The 17605-nt window shown below is 39.9% G+C and overlaps 2 protein-coding genes across 2 annotated transcripts; one reads left to right on the forward strand and one right to left on the reverse strand.

Annotated features, from left to right (window-relative positions):
• The first annotated feature begins 4 nt into the window (after positions 1–4).
• Positions 5–6785, forward strand: alg9 (ALG9 alpha-1,2-mannosyltransferase). Its single transcript, XM_074671707.1, has 15 exons — positions 5–262; positions 1721–1856; positions 1948–2082; positions 2282–2352; positions 2498–2586; positions 3119–3254; positions 3346–3433; positions 3744–3849; positions 4587–4709; positions 4937–5091; positions 5181–5310; positions 5400–5547; positions 5658–5787; positions 5876–6006; positions 6093–6785. Exons 1-15 carry the CDS (start codon positions 120–122, stop codon positions 6214–6216), a joined length of 1845 nt encoding a protein of 614 aa, XP_074527808.1. The 5' UTR covers positions 5–119; the 3' UTR covers positions 6217–6785.
• A 1912-nt stretch (positions 6786–8697) lies between these two features.
• On the reverse strand, positions 8698–12736 carry layna (layilin a). Its single transcript, XM_074671711.1, has 8 exons — positions 12517–12736; positions 12359–12379; positions 11378–11675; positions 10690–10847; positions 10567–10611; positions 10416–10478; positions 10218–10314; positions 8698–9809 (listed from the first exon to the last, which is right to left on the reverse strand). Exons 1-8 carry the CDS (start codon positions 12602–12604, stop codon positions 9110–9112), a joined length of 1470 nt encoding a protein of 489 aa, XP_074527812.1. The 5' UTR covers positions 12605–12736; the 3' UTR covers positions 8698–9109.
• Between the last annotated feature and the right edge of the window lie 4869 nt (positions 12737–17605).

The raw sequence follows: 17605 nt of genomic DNA on the forward strand, positions 1-17605 counted from the left end.
ACGCCCCCTTGTCGCTTCCGCATCGTCCTCAGTTGTCAGCGCTGCAGCTCACCGCCTGGTCAATGATCGGACCGCGGCGATAATGAACGAAGTTCGACTCGGGAGCATCATCGGAAAACATGGCGGCCAAGGCGCTTCGGCAGCGGACCAGACGAGGCAGCAGACAAGATGGAAACAACGTGAGTGTCCAGCCCAGCGATGTTCGGCCAGCGAAAGAGGAGAAAGCCGCCGATGACAGTAAAGCTACAGAGACTAAGCAAGAGTGAGTATGGGCCGGGAGAAGAGACACGGGTCTTGCCGGTGTTGTGAGCTCCATCTCCGGTCTGACTGTCAGTCTGAGCAGGGGTAGCTAGCAAGCTACAAGCTACTTTGATGCCATATGAAGTTTCCCTTATAACGTGATCACAGCGATAAATAAGGCTCACCAAACAAGCCACTGGACCTTCTGTTTCCAGAACTTTAAAACCATTATGGCTGTTGAATGACCAATACCTCACCAGGTGCGGGTTTTAGGATTTAACATCGTAACAGTGTAGCTACCTGATCAGGTTTATTCATTCTCGTCCAATGCAAGATTCATAACAGATGACACGAGTTTTGGACGCTGTGATAAGCCCATGTACATTATGCCCGGCCAACACATAAAGGTTTATTTATACCACGGATTAAGTAATTTTGGTTTCTCTAACTATTGTTATTAATAACTGGTGTATTTTAGACCCTACTCTAGGTGACGTGTCATAACAACCGTAACGTAAGGATTTATGCTAAGCTGCAGCTGAGCCTCTAATCTAACTAATCCTAACGATGGGTGTGAGCAGGTGGAAACACAGCCAGGAACTATCACACTAACTAGAAACACTAATGGAGTGGTCAAATGCTGATGAACACACATCTGTCCTCATCTGAGAGGTCAGCATGATGGGCACGGACAGAAAAAGAATATAAGATTCACTATCAAGTTGGTTGCCAAGCAAGTTTTCACATTTAAATAACTGAATGGCATTTATGTACTCAACAGTAAAGGTTGTTAAAATTTAAGTAACACAAAGGGCAGAGCTGAAATATAAAATTAAAAGATTGACCATGCATCATGACAGAAAAAAACGGGGGTTTTTTTGTTGTTTTTGTTTGCAGTAGGGCTGCAGCTATCAAATATTTTAGTAATGGAGTATTCTACTGAAAATCCCATCGATTAATCGAGTAATCGGATAAATAAATTTGTTTAGTTATACAGCAGTTATTTTTCAAATGAAAATTTTTCACTTTAAGAAATAAAATTTTCTGATACAGCATGTCAATAAAAGCACTTGCTTTGGTAGCTCCAAATTTTGTAAACACACTTTGACTTGTACATCTCATCAAATGTTGTGGACCCAAATGGCACCAGTTTCGTAGAATGACCCATTAGTCTCCAAACTCCAGAAAAGAAGCTAGATTTGTTGCTAGTTGCTATTTTGTATAAGATGTAGCTTGAGGGGTCTGAAAACTCTCTTAATATGGCCTCAGCTCTGTTTGAAATACCACTCTTTGATCTTTTTTAAAATTAAATGATTCCTCGAGGCTGAGAAAATTATTCGAGTAATTTTTGTAATCGAGTACTTTGAATCATTCGAGGAATCGTTTCAGCTTTAGTTTGCAGTATTTTTTAGAATGTTTTTTAACATGTATATCATTGAGGGGTGTACAGCATCTTTTCGTCTCTGTCACTTTTGAACAGGTCAGTAAGCCGTGGAGGGCAGGTATGGGCTCCAGAAGGTTCCACTGCATTTAAGTGCCTGCTCTCTGCACGTTTCTGCGCAGCTTTGCTCAGCAACATCTCAGACTGCGATGAGACTTTTAACTATTGGGAGCCTGTGAGTACTAATAAGCACTGTCCACTATGTAGCAACGTCACTTTTCAGATTCTCTTTTAACTTTTTGTGTCTGCAAATGTTGTCTCGACAGATGCATTACCTGCTGTATGGAACAGGAATGCAAACATGGGAATATTCTCCATTGTACGCCATCAGGTCATACGCCTACTTGTGGTTACACGCTCTTCCTGCTTGTCTGCATGCCCATGTTTTGCAGACAAATAAGGTAGCTATTCCAAACTTTTTGTGTATCTAATATTAATATAAGCCCTTTTTCTTTGCTGTCATTAAATGAAAGGAGTTTCCTCTGACCAGCATTTCCTTGTTGCACTTTTGTAATGATTTTTGAAGAGCCAAGCAGGACAAAGTGGCAAAGTAGCATTGAAGTTACAGAAGTTAAAGTGTTGTGTTTTGTTATGTTGCAGGTGTTGGTGTTCTACTTTGTCCGATGTGTCTTAGCATTCTCCTGCTGTGTCTGTGAACTCTATTTCTACAAGTAAGTTAACATTCCTCTTGTGTGTAGGTAGGCAACCTAAGTGCTGTTGATAATAATTTAAGGTGATCAGTCATTTCCCGTTAACCATTAATTCACTGTAGATATGATTAAGAATTGAACCTTTTGCTTTGTTTGTTTGTGACAGGGCAGTGTGTAAAAAGTTTGGTTTACATGTGGGTCGTCTGATGTTGGCATTTCTCGTCCTGAGCACGGGGATGTTCTGCTCATCTGCAGGTTGGTCAGAATATTATGGCTCACCTTTGCTGTCATACTTTTATTTTCTTTTGATGTGACTCAACTAGATTCATCTTTTGCTTTCATACTATCTATCTTATTGCCTCTGATATGGCAACTCAATATAACATGCAGTCATAGAAAAAGATATTCTGCCACCCTTGTTTTCTTCAATTTCTTGTTCATTTTAATGTCTGGTAAAACTTAAGGTACATTTGTTTGGAAAAATATGATGATAACAACAAAAATGGCTCACAAAAGTTTGATTTAAGGGCTGATATCTTGCAATTTTCTGTGCTTTTCTTGATAATAACCAAAATCACTTAAGTTCTTACATTAATACCTATTGTATTGTACTGCCAAAACAATGCTTTCAGGCGTTCTATGTTTTTTTCTGTCTGTTTTACTCACATAAAACACACAGAAGTTAGTATTTGATTTGCATTTTAGTGTGATGAATAATGTTATACTTGTGAAAAGTTTGCGATGAATAATGCTACATGATCAGTCCACCTTTGTTTTCTCCCTCCAGCCTTCCTTCCATCCTCTTTCTGTATGTACACTACACTGGTGGCTATGACAGGATGGTTTCAGGACTCACCTCCATTAGCCATCATGGGTGTAGCCGCTGGAGCCATTGTTGGATGGCCGTTCTCTGCTCTAATTGGGTAGGTTTCACTAATAAGAAATCCTGATTATGAGAAGAACTGAATCTGGACGAGACTAGTTAAAATGTATTGATGTTTACACCCCTTGCAGGGTTCCGATTGCCTTCGACCTGTTGGTGTTAAAGAGGCAGTGGAAAAGTTTCATCATCTGGTCGGCTGTTGCTTTGCTTCTGCTGCTGGTGAGGACATATGTGAAAATAAAACCATTTAGATTTGCATGTTAGAGGACAAAGTCACACACGAGGTTGGTTACAGTGACTCAGCAGCTGTTTGTACAGAGATGAGAGACAGTTAATCATTAATTTAGTCACATCACAGGATACTTCATTTGGTCTTTTTTTTTTGTTTATGACATTAAAAATTACTTGGTGAGACAAAAATCTAATCAGCGCCCACACTTGACTACATGTTTGTCAGTCTTCATGAGTTATATAATGTGATGTTTATAGCTGTAGATGATGTCATTAATATTTCCTGTGTCTTTCCTAGGTCCCTCTGGTGGCAGTGGACTCTTTCTTTTATGGCAAACTAGTCATTGCTCCTCTCAATATTCTGCTGTATAATGTTTTCACACCACATGGACCTGATTTGTACGGTAATACACAAGAGTAAATATTATTATGTGTTGTTTTAAACCAGTTTACTAAACATCTCTCAGTGACACTGCCATTTGAGTTTTCTTATTAACATGTTTTGGATTTTAACAGTATTAGGTCTTTCAGTGAAACAACTGAAATCCAAGTGTTTGTGACTGATTATTAGCCAGAATTATCTTACTGGACTTAATAAGAGCCATTCTCACCTGACAATTTTAGAAAAATGGCTTATTTCAAGATTTTGAAAATTTGCCAATAGGGTTAAAAAATATGCTTGTCAAGTTTCTTGTAATCAAAATGTCTTCATACAAGAAACGAATCAAGTACATTTTCCCAGAAAGACGTGAACAATTGCTAATATTGTAGTAGTTTTGCAATGTTTTAACAATGTTATATTTTATAACATTAAGAAGCATTCATAATAAGACTTATGACATGCTGTACACTCACATTTAAACATACTGAAAAAAAGTAAGCAGAGTTTGTACACACATTTAAATTTGAACACAGCAGCTCTGTTTTTATCAGGCACTAGAGGGCGTTCTCTTTCCATCAGCATATTTATTGAACCTTCAAGCTCAAAACTTTTTTCAGAGTTTCTTTAGAACAACTTAAATCGTACCATCCTGTCCGATATTTCTCCCATAAGTCTAAAAATCACACTTGAAGTATTTTTTTCCTACAGCAGTCTGCAGTTGCTGTAAGGATTCACATATTCTATGTGCTGTGATTTCAGGTACAGAGCCGTGGCATTTCTACTTTGTAAATGGAATCCTGAACTTCAACCTGGTGTTTGCTCTGGCTCTGTTTTCTCTGCCACTCACTGCTCTCATGGAGACTTTGTTACACAGGTTTAATGGTGAGGACTAAATGCTCTCAAACTTTTACGCACAATATTACACCAAAGCAGTGACTGAAAGCTGTGTCAGTTCTCCTTGTTCAAACTATATGATATTATATAGAGTGGTAAAAAAGGACAACATGAAATTTAATCACCTTGATACAGAGGGAGCTTATTTTGCAGTGATATTTCAAAATCAGTTCCACTTGTGACAACATGTACTTGTTTACTCTTGTTCTCTTCAGTGCAGAACCTGGGCCGTCCATATTGGCTGACTCTATCTCCCATGTATATCTGGATGTTGGTTTTCTTCACCAGACCCCATAAAGAGGAGCGTTTTCTCTTTCCCATCTACCCTCTGATCTGCCTTTGTGGGGCAGTTGCCCTCTCCTCACTACAGGTATTTTTGCAGTCATCCCTTTTGAAGAGAGGTCTTCATCTGTATTTGGGTCATTTATATATTTATTTGCATTCCCTTTTTTTGTGCAGAAATGCTACCACTTCCTGTTTCAGCGGTACCGACTGGAGCACTACACCATCTCTTCTAACTGGTTGGCCCTGAGTGCAGTCGTGATCTTCTCGGTGCTGTCTCTGTCTCGCTCAGTCGCCCTTTTTAGAGGTCTGTGTTAGTGCAGAAAATTCCTCTTGCACATTCTGTGTCAAGCATGACTGAAGTAAGGAGAAATTAGGCTCTATCTTTGTCTACAGGATACCACGCCCCTCTGGACCTATACCCAGAGTTTCACCGCATTGCCAAGGACCCAACTCTTCATGCTGTCCCTGAAGGCAGACCTGTTAGTGTGTGTGTGGGCAAAGAGTGGTACCGCTTTCCCAGCAGCTTCCTTTTACCACACAAGTCAGTGTCCAAGATGTTTAACTACTCTTCAGTGTCTAATAGTTTACCAGAAGAACATTTTGACATATCAGCTGTGTCACTGCCTGACAGTTTCTTCTTGTATTTTCCAGCTGGCAGCTGCACTTCATTCAGTCCGAATTTAAAGGGCAACTTCCTCAACCTTATGCATCCGATCCTTTGGCCACACAGATCATCCCGGCTAATATGAACGACCAGAATCTGGAGGAGCCATCCAGATATGTGAGCCTCTTTTGGCAATAGTATTTGGTGTGTGAACTCTTGGTTAAATGTAGTTAAATTTTAACTAACATATTTTTACATTTGGCAGGTGGATTTACGCCAGTGCCACTTTTTAGTAGACCTTGACATAGATGAGGAGGCGCCGCTTGAGCCAAATTATTCAGCCAACAAAGAAGAGTGGAACATCATTGCCTATAAGCCATTTATTCAAGCATCAAGGTATTGTCCGAATGCAGTTTACAGAAAAAAAAAATGTTTTGAATGATTGAAATAATCTCATTTGCTGCTTTATCTTTATCTCGCAGATCATCGCGTTTCTTCAGAGCGTTCTACATTCCATTTTTATCAGACCATCACACAACCTACAGGCGCTACGTCATTTTAAAACCACGGAGGCAAAAGCTGCCTCGTAAAAGGACCCATGGCTGACCTTTGAACCTCAAAGTGACCAACAAGAATCAATCACTTCCCCTCAAAGCAGCTGTTATTTGTGTGTTTGTGTCTTTGTCTATGTGTGAGATTGATGGACATGCGTGCATGTATGTGTTTTAATGTATGATAAAACATTTCAAGATATCAGACCCTTTAAGGACTTTTTGTCTGTTTCTGGATTTGTGTGTGTGCGTCTGTGTGTGCGTGTGAAGAAAAGAAATCTGTTAGTGCGAAGGTAGGCTCGGCAGGTATCAGCTGGGCCTGCATGTCAAACATTTTATCTCAGCTTGTGTGTGAATGTGATTCTTTTTTGTCCGTGTCTAAGTGAATGTTTTATTTTGGATTAATAAGAGATTTTACATGTTTTGACGACAGGCTGTTCACAGAAGTATGAATCATGTGGGTTTTTTTTACTTATCATAAAAAAGTGTCCTGAACTGAAAAAAAAATCTGCAGTGAAGCTGAGAATCTTGTTGTGTTATTTGCACTTTAACAGTATTTTTTGTGTGTGATTTGCAGAGTGTGAATGGTGAAAATGAATGGAAGTGAATTTGTGTTGTTAATTTAACTTGGAATGTTAATAAAACATGATTTAATGCTGAAACATCTTTTCTTCATTATTTTTCATCAGGACTATAAAACAGCTGCCGTCACGCATTGAATCACATTTTAATCTTTTTATTGAACATTTCATGTAACAAACATACAAACCACTCTCACTTACAGGAGAGATTCCAAGGCATGACACGTCCAGAATAAATAATGCTACATAATTTTAACATGCCAGTGCTGTGGTCAGGCTGCAGGCACTCAGGCTGGATTCACATTTCCACTAACTTGCATTGTAACATCATGAACTGACAACACAGCAAACAGGATGACGTTGATAAATAAGGAAACATGTTTATCTAAGAAAGTCCATCATAGTTGTGGGTGTTTCCTCGTATGAAGCCATATCAAGACATTCCTGCAGCACTGGTTCACTCTGCTAGTGTTTGTGTTTTAATCTGTTCGAGGTAGCCTCTTTATGTCAGGTCAACTTTGGTGTAATTTTAAAGTATTTTCAGGCACAGTGAACACAATAGTCCTCAACTTTGATAGTTATCTTAACAAGCAAGAGCAGTATAACAACACCATGCATGTTCACACACACTTCCACACTCACAGATGATTTTACTGCACTCACAGTAACCCACTCACATCTTTGTCATGCTTTTACTTAAAGAGAATTACTTTTGTATCTCTTCAGTAAATGTTGGTGAATTATGAAATGACTGAAAATCAAAATGGCATAAGGAAAGTCATTTGACCAATCCTGTTGTGAGTTTAGGTTTGAATTAAGCTTTAAATGAGCTTCATAAACGGCCCATCCTCAGCAAAGCACACGTATCAGCTGCCTCTGAAGCCTCCTTTGTTTCCTGTGATTGTTTTTGTTTGATAAAATTTGTCTAAAAATGTTAGATGTACAGGTTCACTACACATCAGGACATTAAACGTATCATTAATGATCAGAGAAATGATGCACTGCTCAGAGACACACACACAGTGTTTGCTCTGGACGCTTTGTAAGGGTGAACAGTTTTTTAAAAAACAGGGTCAAAGTCTGACCTCTGCAATACCCACAACAATAATTCACGGCAAACAGTCGTCTCATATTCAGCTGTGTAGCCTCAAAAGGCTATAGAAGAGGTCTGATGGTGTATTGTTTTCATCATCCAGCTTGCTTAGTGTGCATTGTTCTGTTGAGTTAATGGCCAAAAGATATCTGCAGCTACTCTTGTAAAACCCCTTCATAACTGAGAGTGATTTCAGAGTCCAGTAGACGGTGATCAAATGTTTTCATTTGGACCAGATTTCAGAGGGAAATGAGCCACTGTCACACATACACAAATAATTTTCATTTCTTATCTCATACAAATTAAGTTGGAAATAGATTTACTGCAGCACATGATGATCACCCATTGCAAGAATTAAAACCCTGCGGATGGATTTGACCCCACATGTCTACTCAAGGTCAACACAAGGGCTTCTTAACTGCCACTCCTCCATCAAGTTTTAATCAAAATCCAGGAGGTTTTTCTACCTCTATGGGCTTTATCACCTGAATGCACATGAACAGAAATAACCTGAAACCTCTGTGTACAAAAATCTCAACCTTCTTGTTACCATCACACAGCCCATATTTCCAAGTATGTGTCTTGTTTTGTTTTTTGTTGTTTTTGTATAAAAAATTAAGGATTCTGAAATTGGGCTGGGAAATTGCTTTTAAGAAACATGCAGCAGTCATCCTTTCTTTCCTTTGTTCAAACCAAAACCAAAAAAAAATCATAATGCTATTATCAAATATATATATATATATGTATATATATATATATATATATATATATATATATATATATATATATGGACTTGGACATTTAGGCCTGATTTTAGTCTCTTTTTGACTGAATTTAAATATTAAAATCATAGTTAGGGCCTTATTTTTTTCGAAGTATGACAATCAATTGGAGGTGTCATGAAGTATCTTATCTTAATAGGTGTAGTGCTGCAACAACCCATGCAGGAAATGCAAAATATTTACAAGGCCTTACGGTATATAAAGTAAACAAGGAAATGTTTCTGTAAGTTTGACTAAATTTAATTTTAAGAGGATATTTTATGGTATAATTGATGACTGACCGCCTAAAACTGCTATCCTCAATGGCATAGTCTAATACAGGGCCCACAGGTTGAGAAGTAGCCAGCTTCAAAAAACTCAAGCATACTGGGTTTTAATCTCCTAAAAGACTTCAGACTTGTGAGGACCATACAAGCTCAGCCAGAAACGTGCATGTTTTTTTTTTTTTTACCATTCTCTCTTAATCTCCAGGCACACAGAGACATTTAAGTGTCAGTAGTTTTCTCTACTATTAATCCAGTCTTGTTCATTGAAGTATCTCCGTCCACCATCCAGATTTAGACCGTTTCTGTAGCAATCCAGATTGGCTTGGTAGGATTTTCTGTTTCCATAGGTCCCGAGGCTGGTTTGGTAGGTGTCCTCTTTGCCATTGGAGATGTAAGTCTGATAGAGGTCAGCCTTTACTGTGTGACTTCCAGGCTTCAGTTTGGAGTCGTAAAGGTCACTCCCTCCTCTGATGCTGCCATCATACAGTCCGTGGTCTGCGTACACACTGCTGCCATAATGCTCACTCTTTGTCGTACGACGACCTAAACTTCTGTCATAAAAATCTCTGTGCCCAGTGTAGTTCAGGTCCCTCTTCCCAGGGCGGCCCAGGCTGGTGTCATAAAAATCCTGGGCCCCTCTACGCCCCAGGCTGAGGTCGTTGAGGTCAAAGTTGAGGAAGCAGCTCTCTGTGCTTGCAAGTGTCACAAAGCCGCTCTCTGTGTCTCGGCCCCCCAGGTTGTCGTAGTCACCTGTGGGAGTGTCAGGGGACGAGCAGAGAAAAGATGTGTTCTTGGTGTGCGGGCGAGCTGAAACCAGATCATCGTCTTTCTGGGAGCGAATCACGTTGTAGACATCAGTTGGTGTTGTGCTGCTTTCGAGGCCCAGCTCTGTCTGACACACCTCTGACTTCTGCTGCTTTCTCTTTCTGTAAAGGAAAAGAGGACACCAAAAACAGTAACTGAGGAAGACTCCTGAACTCCATCACTCAATTACAGAGAATGTGGGGGATGTAAAAAGGTCTTCTGAAGTGGTGGCACTCATATTTGGTTCATTCTTTGGTGCTCTTCATTGTCATTCATAAAACTAAAGTTTAATGTCATTCAGAAACACAATGATTCACAGTTTTGTCACTATGATAAACATCAAGTTGTGTTTTCTAAACGTATCAGTGTACATCTTTATATTGCTTGATAACTGATATGTATTAATCCACATCTGAACCACGATTTTAACTTCACCAAAAAAATGCTTTAGATAAACATTAATTAATTTATTAACACCATTGTATGGGTTTTTCATTCAGTATTTGCCTTGTGCTGTGTTCTCTCCTCACCGTCTGACCAGCAGTTTGAAGCAGCAGACTCCAGTCACCGTCAACAACAGTAGGATCAGGGGAATGGTGGGAATGATGATGTAAACCAAATTCAGAGCTAAAAAATTTAGACATAGGAATACAGGTTCAGTGAAATTCATGTTAGCTTTTGGATATGATAACTTCAGAGTGAGTGAATCATATGGAGCTTCATCCAACCTGTGTTTCTGTCCTGGTTGTGATCATTTGGATTCCAAGGAAGCACAGATGAGGGGAAGACATCTGAAAAACAAACAAGCTTTTTTGTTTTCAAGCTTACTTTAAAATGTTGGATAAGCAATATGCTGAGACAACGCTGTGCATGTTTTACTTGGTTGTGTGGCATTGGGAGGAGGGGAAGGGTCCTGTGGTTTATCTGTAGAGACAGTAAAATTCACGATCAACAAATTTTCCAGTATTTTGACTGAAAATGAAAACTGTTTATCAGCATTACCTCCAGTGTATTTGCAGATAAAGTTGTTTTTCGTTTCACAATTGTCATCGTTCCACTGGAACATGTAGAGGCCTCCCAGACCAGGAGGAGCTGACGGCTGGTGGTACATCACTACACACACCTCATAGCCGCATGATGGCTCATCCCAGTGCCAGTTTCTTAAAAAATCACATTTTGTAAAAACAGAAAGCTGAATGATGCACGTATTCTTTCATTATTAGAAAATACATTAAAGATCAAAGACCTGTACAACCCTGATTATATCAAGGCCGGAACTTAACTTGAAAAGATTTGGTGCCGTCTATTAAGTATCATTTGCAAAATCAAAATGTAGACTCTTAATTATATTATACTTGTATTGTTGTATTGTTTATGTTTTTTAAATCTGATAATACAAGTTTACTTTGATCAAAGTTTGTGGACAGATGACCCAGTTTCAGTTTGCACAAGGACAAGACTTTTATTATTTCTACTGTATGTTGTATGTACTGAATTTTACATATATTTCTCTCTTTGCATCACCTTTAAATTCAATTGTGATGCACTTATATAGCTCCACCTGTATGGACCACAGCTTTCCAAAAATTCCAGACACTGAAATTTAACAACTTGAAAACTGTTAAAAAATTTTCACACTTGTCATCCTTCTCTCATCTCACCTCTCCCCACACTCTGAACTCTCACTCACCTGAAAGTCGACTTGCTGCCGTCCACCCAGTAGTACTGCGAGGAGCAGTCCGAGATGCTGTCCTCGTTTCCATGGTTACGGCGGAGACCTATCCAGAAGTCTCCATCGGTTGGGCGGAGCTCTGTGATTAACTGCTCTATGATCTTCTGCTCAGATGCTGACTCCACACTCAGGAGCTGCCCTCCGTCCCGTTTGCAGGCCAGCTCAGCTTCCACAAAGTTAAGCCTCCGCCGGAGCTCAGAGAAATAAGCCAGTTTGTAACATGGCTTCTCTTTTCCTGCCTTGCACACACGCTGACCTGCATAGATTCAGATTAGATGTACTTGATTACATGATCTTAATGTGCAAAGACTCAGTTTTTACTCTTACATATCAAGAGCAGCTGTGACATAAGACTCAAATTTAATTCCCATCTTATCTTCTCTCCTCAACTCCCTCTGGGAGCCATCATATGAACATACCATCTCTGTCTATACCCTTACGACACTCAACACTGTCTACCACACAAACTAACAGCCAAAACCAGCCAACAAACACAGCATTGGCTGACATAAGAGAACATACATTATGAACACACGTGACAACAATATTCATTTATATGCTGATGACACTCAACTTTACCTGCCCATATAACATGGTGACAAACCAACTCACAAATACTTCAGAAATGCAAGCTGACATTAAATTTGGATGTTTAAAAATTTGCTCCAGCTTAATTTTGCTATGTCCCCACCCAGCTTTAAAAACTGAAGTGTCCCCTGCTGTGTCTCTAAAGCTAGAGCTTTAAATCCATGTGATGCACCTTGTTTTAAACAACTTTGGCTCATCTGTTCCATGATATTATGAACTTTGTGCACATGCCTCAATCAGCTCTATATTTTTTAATTTCAGTTGTGTCCAAAATGTTTTCAAATCAACCCAATCTCTGCTTTTCGCACCTCGGAGAAACTATTTCAGTGTACTTGAGAAGTGTTAACTTACCTCTGGCTTCAAATATGTCCGCTTAAAGAGCCAAACATCCCATGTGTGGTCAGAAGGACATGCCATTTAAAAAAAAAACAAAAACACAGATCTATGGTTATATTGAGGTTTCATGTCTTATGTTTGCTGTGTTTCTCATTTTGGGCAGCTCAACTTACCTGTGATGAGGCTTGTGGCTGCAGAGGGATCAAACAACAGAAACAGGAGGTGACAGAGCAACACACGCAGGTCCATTTTTGCAGTCATCTATCACCAACACTTGTATGTTGGTTCAGTCTTTTTCAATCCACTGATGGTTCATCCGGTCATCCTCGGAGCACAGGTGAAACCAGGTGAACTCTTTCCAAAGAAAGGGCTGAAGTTACACAGAAAGGCTGAAAGAAGTGCCTTGGAGGTAGCCTCACTTTCATATGGATTGAAAGAGCTATGTGGGACAGAAGGAGGAGCAGGAAGAGGAGGAGAAAAGACTGAGCGTGTTTGGGAGGGGGCTGTAATCTGTTAAGAGCAGTCTTAATGATTAGGAGAAGAGGCTGCATCGATCGCAAGACATCTAATCATGCAAGTGCCTCTCATCGTAAACGCTGACAAGAGGCAGATTTCACTCCTTCCTTTATTACTTAAAGGTTTCAGTATTATCATTTCAAAAGTGTTACATGAAAATGATCTCCTCTAACTCGATAAGGGATTTCTTAAAACCTTTTATCAGACGATGCAGTGTTCTTCCCTATTGTGCTTATTGTGTTTTGATACAAAGCAAGACAGTTCAATACAATATAGCTGATAACTTCAAAAATGAAGGCAGAATTTTTGTTCTGTCAAAACCCTGAGTATTTGACTTGAAATTTTACGTATTCTCTGCAGTTGGCACATTAATAAAAAAAAAAAGATTGAAAGGTTTATTTTACTGTCTCATTAATTTAAGACCTCTATGAATTAAAGTGTGTGCAAGCACTAGACTGAGCGTGATAAGATAACATTGTCTTAGAATCTCACCACTCCTTGCAGATGACCTTAAAATATAGAAATTGAAGAAGATGATATATACCTACTGTAATCAAGTGTTATCTTAAGCTACTGACAAAGACCCAACACCAAGATAGGATAAGATTCAGTCTCATCTTGCGAGCACGGCTCAGTCTTATCTCCTTTTAATCCACTATTAGAAGAGCACTTTGCAGCATTTAGCAAGTCACATTAGAATAGAATAGAACTTTATTGTCATAGTAACAAGTACAATGAAATTTAAGTCACAGCAGCAATCAAGAAAACAAAATTAAGAAAGTGTATAAAAAGTGCAAAAAGTTCCATAAGAAAATAGATGATGACAGCTTGTCCATCATTGCCCGGTCAGCTGGCCTCCACCTCCACAGGGTCCAGGACTGAGCTTCTTCAGCAGTCTGTCCAATCTCTGTCTCCTGTATCCTGTCTGCTCACAGCAGGTGAAGCTCTTCCAATGTGTCGTCGGTGTCTGGTGTTAGCTCTGTTAGCCATGTCTGTGAATAGCATGATGCTACTCTGCCTTCTGGTATTCCCTCTGTTGCTGGGTTAGCACAGCTAGCTTGTCTATATTATTGGAGATAGATCTTACGTTCCCAATAACGATGGATGCAAGGACAGGTCGATATCATCACTTCTTAGCTCTCACCTGAGAATCAGCACGTCATCCTCACCTTCTTCTCCTCACCTTGTGGGAAGACGTCAGGCCTTACACCAGTTAGCATTGACATGCTACAGGCTGCAGACACCTGAGTTCACATATAAACAATGCAGCCACGGTTACCTGTAGGATCTCCAGACAAACACAGTAGAAAAAGTAGTAAAAATATGAAGCCACAAAAAGTTTGGTTTCCATGACCAACAAATGAGCAATACAAAGTAATGATCCACTCCAAATACAAAGATTATGAAAAAGAGATTAAAAAAATTACAAGAAACTGACAAAAAAAAGAGAGAGCTGCTGCAAAAGGCAGCCATAGCCCAACAGGGTGGCGCCTAGCAACTAGCTAGCTAACTTGCTAGCAATTGGCAAGGAAAAGCTTCTTTGACAGGCAGAAACCTTGAGCAGAACCAGACTCATGTTAGATAGTTACCTGCTTAGAATTGTGTTGAGCTTGGTGAGGAAGAATGAGCAAGAGATGGACAGAGACAACAACAAAAAGAACACCACATCACACACATTCAGACTCATGAATACAGATGATGCAAGAACTTCAAATGACTGATAATGGACTGATCTAACTAATTAAAACAGTTTCCAGTGTCGAGTATTGGGCTGGGGTAGGAATGAAAGTAGTCAGAGGCTACAGGTGGATGATTGAGAGGTGGGAATCTAAAGTTTGAGCTATCATACATAAAACTAGTAGTGTACAACTGGTGCAGGGCAGCAGTGGCATTGGCAAAACCGAAGCCAAGAGCGGTAATCCCACAGTTTAAATAGACCACCTAATTAGTAAGATACTTTTTCAGATGATGTGACAATGAGGTATGGTAAATGGGTCTTGAACTAGCCCACAAGTATAACTCATAGACTGTATAATAAACGTACATATTCTCACCTGTCTGTTTCTGAAACTGAAAATGAAGCATATCGGCTATCGCAGCCATATCGGTAGTGGCAAGGGCTTCGCCTACAGCTATAGGGCATGTGTAGGTCACTTGACCTGAGCTGTGCCTCTGATTGGATGAGCTTATGATCTTAATATCCACTGAACTGCCAAGTTAGTAAAATAATTCACCCCTGTACAGTGCGCCAATAGTGAAATTAGCGACTCAGACAAGAGACGTTTTTTGAATCAGGCTGTAAAGAGATTAATTTCTGCTTTGAACACGGCTTTGTGTGTATGTGACTTCTGGTGCTCCTTGAGCCAGCCTCAAGCGGACACTTGAGAAACAGCAGATTTTAGCACCATATTGGAAACAGGGCGGGCTTGAGCCTGGGGCACTCACCTGTCAGTTTGATTGGGCAAACTCAGATTCTGAATATCTTCTAAACTGCCACGTTGGAAGAAATTTCACTCAGTAAGTGTGTGCCATCAGATAAATCAGCTTTTCAGACAGTAGACATTTTTTTGTTTCAGGCTGTAAATATGTCTTTTTTGTTCTGTGAAAATAGCTCTTTTTTGCGAATGTGGGTTCTGGTACTTCTGGAGCCAGCCTCAAGCAGATACAACAAGAATTGCAAATATTTAGCACTTCCACATTGCCCCATATGTTAAGACTAGAGATTGCCACTTGGTATTACTCCATAAGTGGGGCGCTAGTTGGCCTGGCAGTTTAGATGCATCTATCAAGTGCAGAAGCTAAAGATTTTGATGAAGAGGTTGTGGGTTCAACTCCCAGCCTTGACAAGTTGCTACTCTCTGCCCTCATTGTCCTATCAAAAAAGGGCAACAACAACCTTTCTGGATAGCAAATACAGCGTGGCAGTGTCTAAAGCAGTGGTGGCCAACCTGTGGCCCACAAGCCGCATGTAGCTCTTTGCCTTTCGGTGTGTGGCTCTTCGATCCATTCATAAAAAAAAAAAATAGTTATGAGTAGTGGTGTGCCGATCAATCTAAGCTATATATTTATGGATGCCAACGTTGGGATCAGTTGGGATTGATACTTAAGTTTCAGTTTCTCTTCTCTAGTACGGATTTAAACACACTAACAAACACAATAAATCTCGCTTTGAAAATTGGTATGTTTTGATTTTCATTTTATATCATTTTGTTTATGCGTGAGAGTAAAGTGTTTGTAAGACCCTGTGTGTGATGTGGCTCTTTGTGGTACCACAGTAATTTTTGTGGCTCTTGGTCTCTGACTGGTTGGCCACACCTGGTCTAAAGCTTAAAGCCGCATACACATGAATGGCAAAGGTAATGTTGTTCACAGTAGAATTGTTGTTAACTTGAGGTAATTTAATCATATCTCTATTGAAGATCCAGACAAGCTATTACATTTTAAAATGACTTGCTATTGAAAAGTGTGATATTAATAACGTATCCTATAGTATGACCATATCTCAGACCTATCTCAGTTAAACAAAGTGACTTTTTAAAGAGCCTTTTTTTCTTTCGTCTTTGGCAAAAGGCTAGCCGTTTATGCTATGACACTTTTCTGCCCAAGCAAGCTAACCCTCTTGTTTTAGATTTCTAAGAAAATACAGTACAGACACAAGAGCCCTACCAGCCTTCTCCTCTTCTCTCAGCAAGAAAGTATATCAATATCATTTAATTTCAGCAAGTCTCATGTTGGACATTTCAGCTTAGTATCAAGGGACATATCAATCTTAATGAAGCGCTCCAGATAATTTAATATTCAAGTGTGAGGATCAGCAGAAGTCATGGATGTATGCAAGCCTGACCCTCTTTCATAGCACAAATGGGGGAAAAGTGTATGTATGCAGTTCTTAATGGTAGTAATTTCTAAAATGGCCCATAAGGTTGATTTAGGGCCTACAAAAAGACAGATCAGCCAGAGTTAAAATAGCAGGATGCTTCATCAGGAATATGCTGAGAGGGCCTGGAGAGGAAAGTGGGGGTGGGGGTTGGGCAACCCTGAATATACTGTCTGTATCCCTGCTGCTCTGTCCAGACGCTGCTGGTCAGTTTAGGTGTTGATATCAGTCAAAGGTTTTGTTTGAATTGAAAAGGAGTTATGAATGTTTGCATTAGAAGGGGATGCTCTTAGGATTAAGGATTAGCCAGAGATGTAACTGAGTCTTCCTGAGGGATTTACTGGAGAGTGGTCTTTGTTTTAAATTTCCTTCTTGTTTACAGCATCTGAGACCAAGAGAGGGTTTCATTCAATTAAGCCACTCCCTCCACTCAAACAGACTGTCATCCTTTGCCCATGCCTCCTCCTCTCATCCCACTTGCCTCCTCCCTCTCCCTCCCAATTAGTTTAAGGGAAACCAGATGGATGTTCCCATGGGAGGTAAGTGCATCACTGTCCCAACACACAGCCTTACACATGAAGTAGGCGTTTCACTGTGTCAGAGAGATCGAACATTGATGCTGAAATTCACTGCCGTTCTCTGATGTTTGGTCATTTAGCCAATAAGCAGAGAAATAAAGAGAATTGCTGAATGTACATTTCCCCCAAAGCGACATCAGACTGTGTAATGGTCCACAGATCATAGTTACACAGTAAAATGACATAATTTGAAGTCATAAACCCACTCTGACTGCAACTAATCATTTGTAATGAAATGGCCTTGTTTGCTTGTGGGCTGTAACAACACAGCAATGAAGGAAGAACTCAGTT

This window comes from Halichoeres trimaculatus, unplaced genomic scaffold (genome assembly GCF_033239565.1).
Source record: "Halichoeres trimaculatus isolate MK-OKI-2021-1 unplaced genomic scaffold, fHalTri1.1 fHalTri1_scaffold_6, whole genome shotgun sequence".
Lineage (NCBI taxonomy): Eukaryota > Metazoa > Chordata > Actinopteri > Labriformes > Labridae > Halichoeres > Halichoeres trimaculatus.

Excerpts from the sequence above, each read along its gene's own strand:
- alg9 (XM_074671707.1), top strand. The coding sequence starts at position 120 with ATGGCGGCCAAGGCGCTTCGGCAGCGGACCAGACGAGGCAGCAGACAA. Across the intron at positions 3,255-3,345 it reads CCGTTCTCTGCTCTAATTGG|GGTTCCGATTGCCTTCGACC; the intron begins GTAGGTTTCACT and ends CACCCCTTGCAG. Across the intron at positions 3,434-3,743 it reads TTGCTTTGCTTCTGCTGCTG|GTCCCTCTGGTGGCAGTGGA; the intron begins GTGAGGACATAT and ends TGTCTTTCCTAG.
- layna (XM_074671711.1), bottom strand. The coding sequence starts at position 12,604 with ATGACTGCAAAAATGGACCTGCGTGTGTTGCTCTGTCACCTCCTGTTT. Across the intron at positions 11,676-12,358 it reads GGACATATTTGAAGCCAGAG|GTCAGCGTGTGTGCAAGGCA; the intron begins GTAAGTTAACAC and ends GAATCTATGCAG. Across the intron at positions 10,848-11,377 it reads GGCAGCAAGTCGACTTTCAG|AAACTGGCACTGGGATGAGC; the intron begins GTGAGTGAGAGT and ends TGATTTTTTAAG.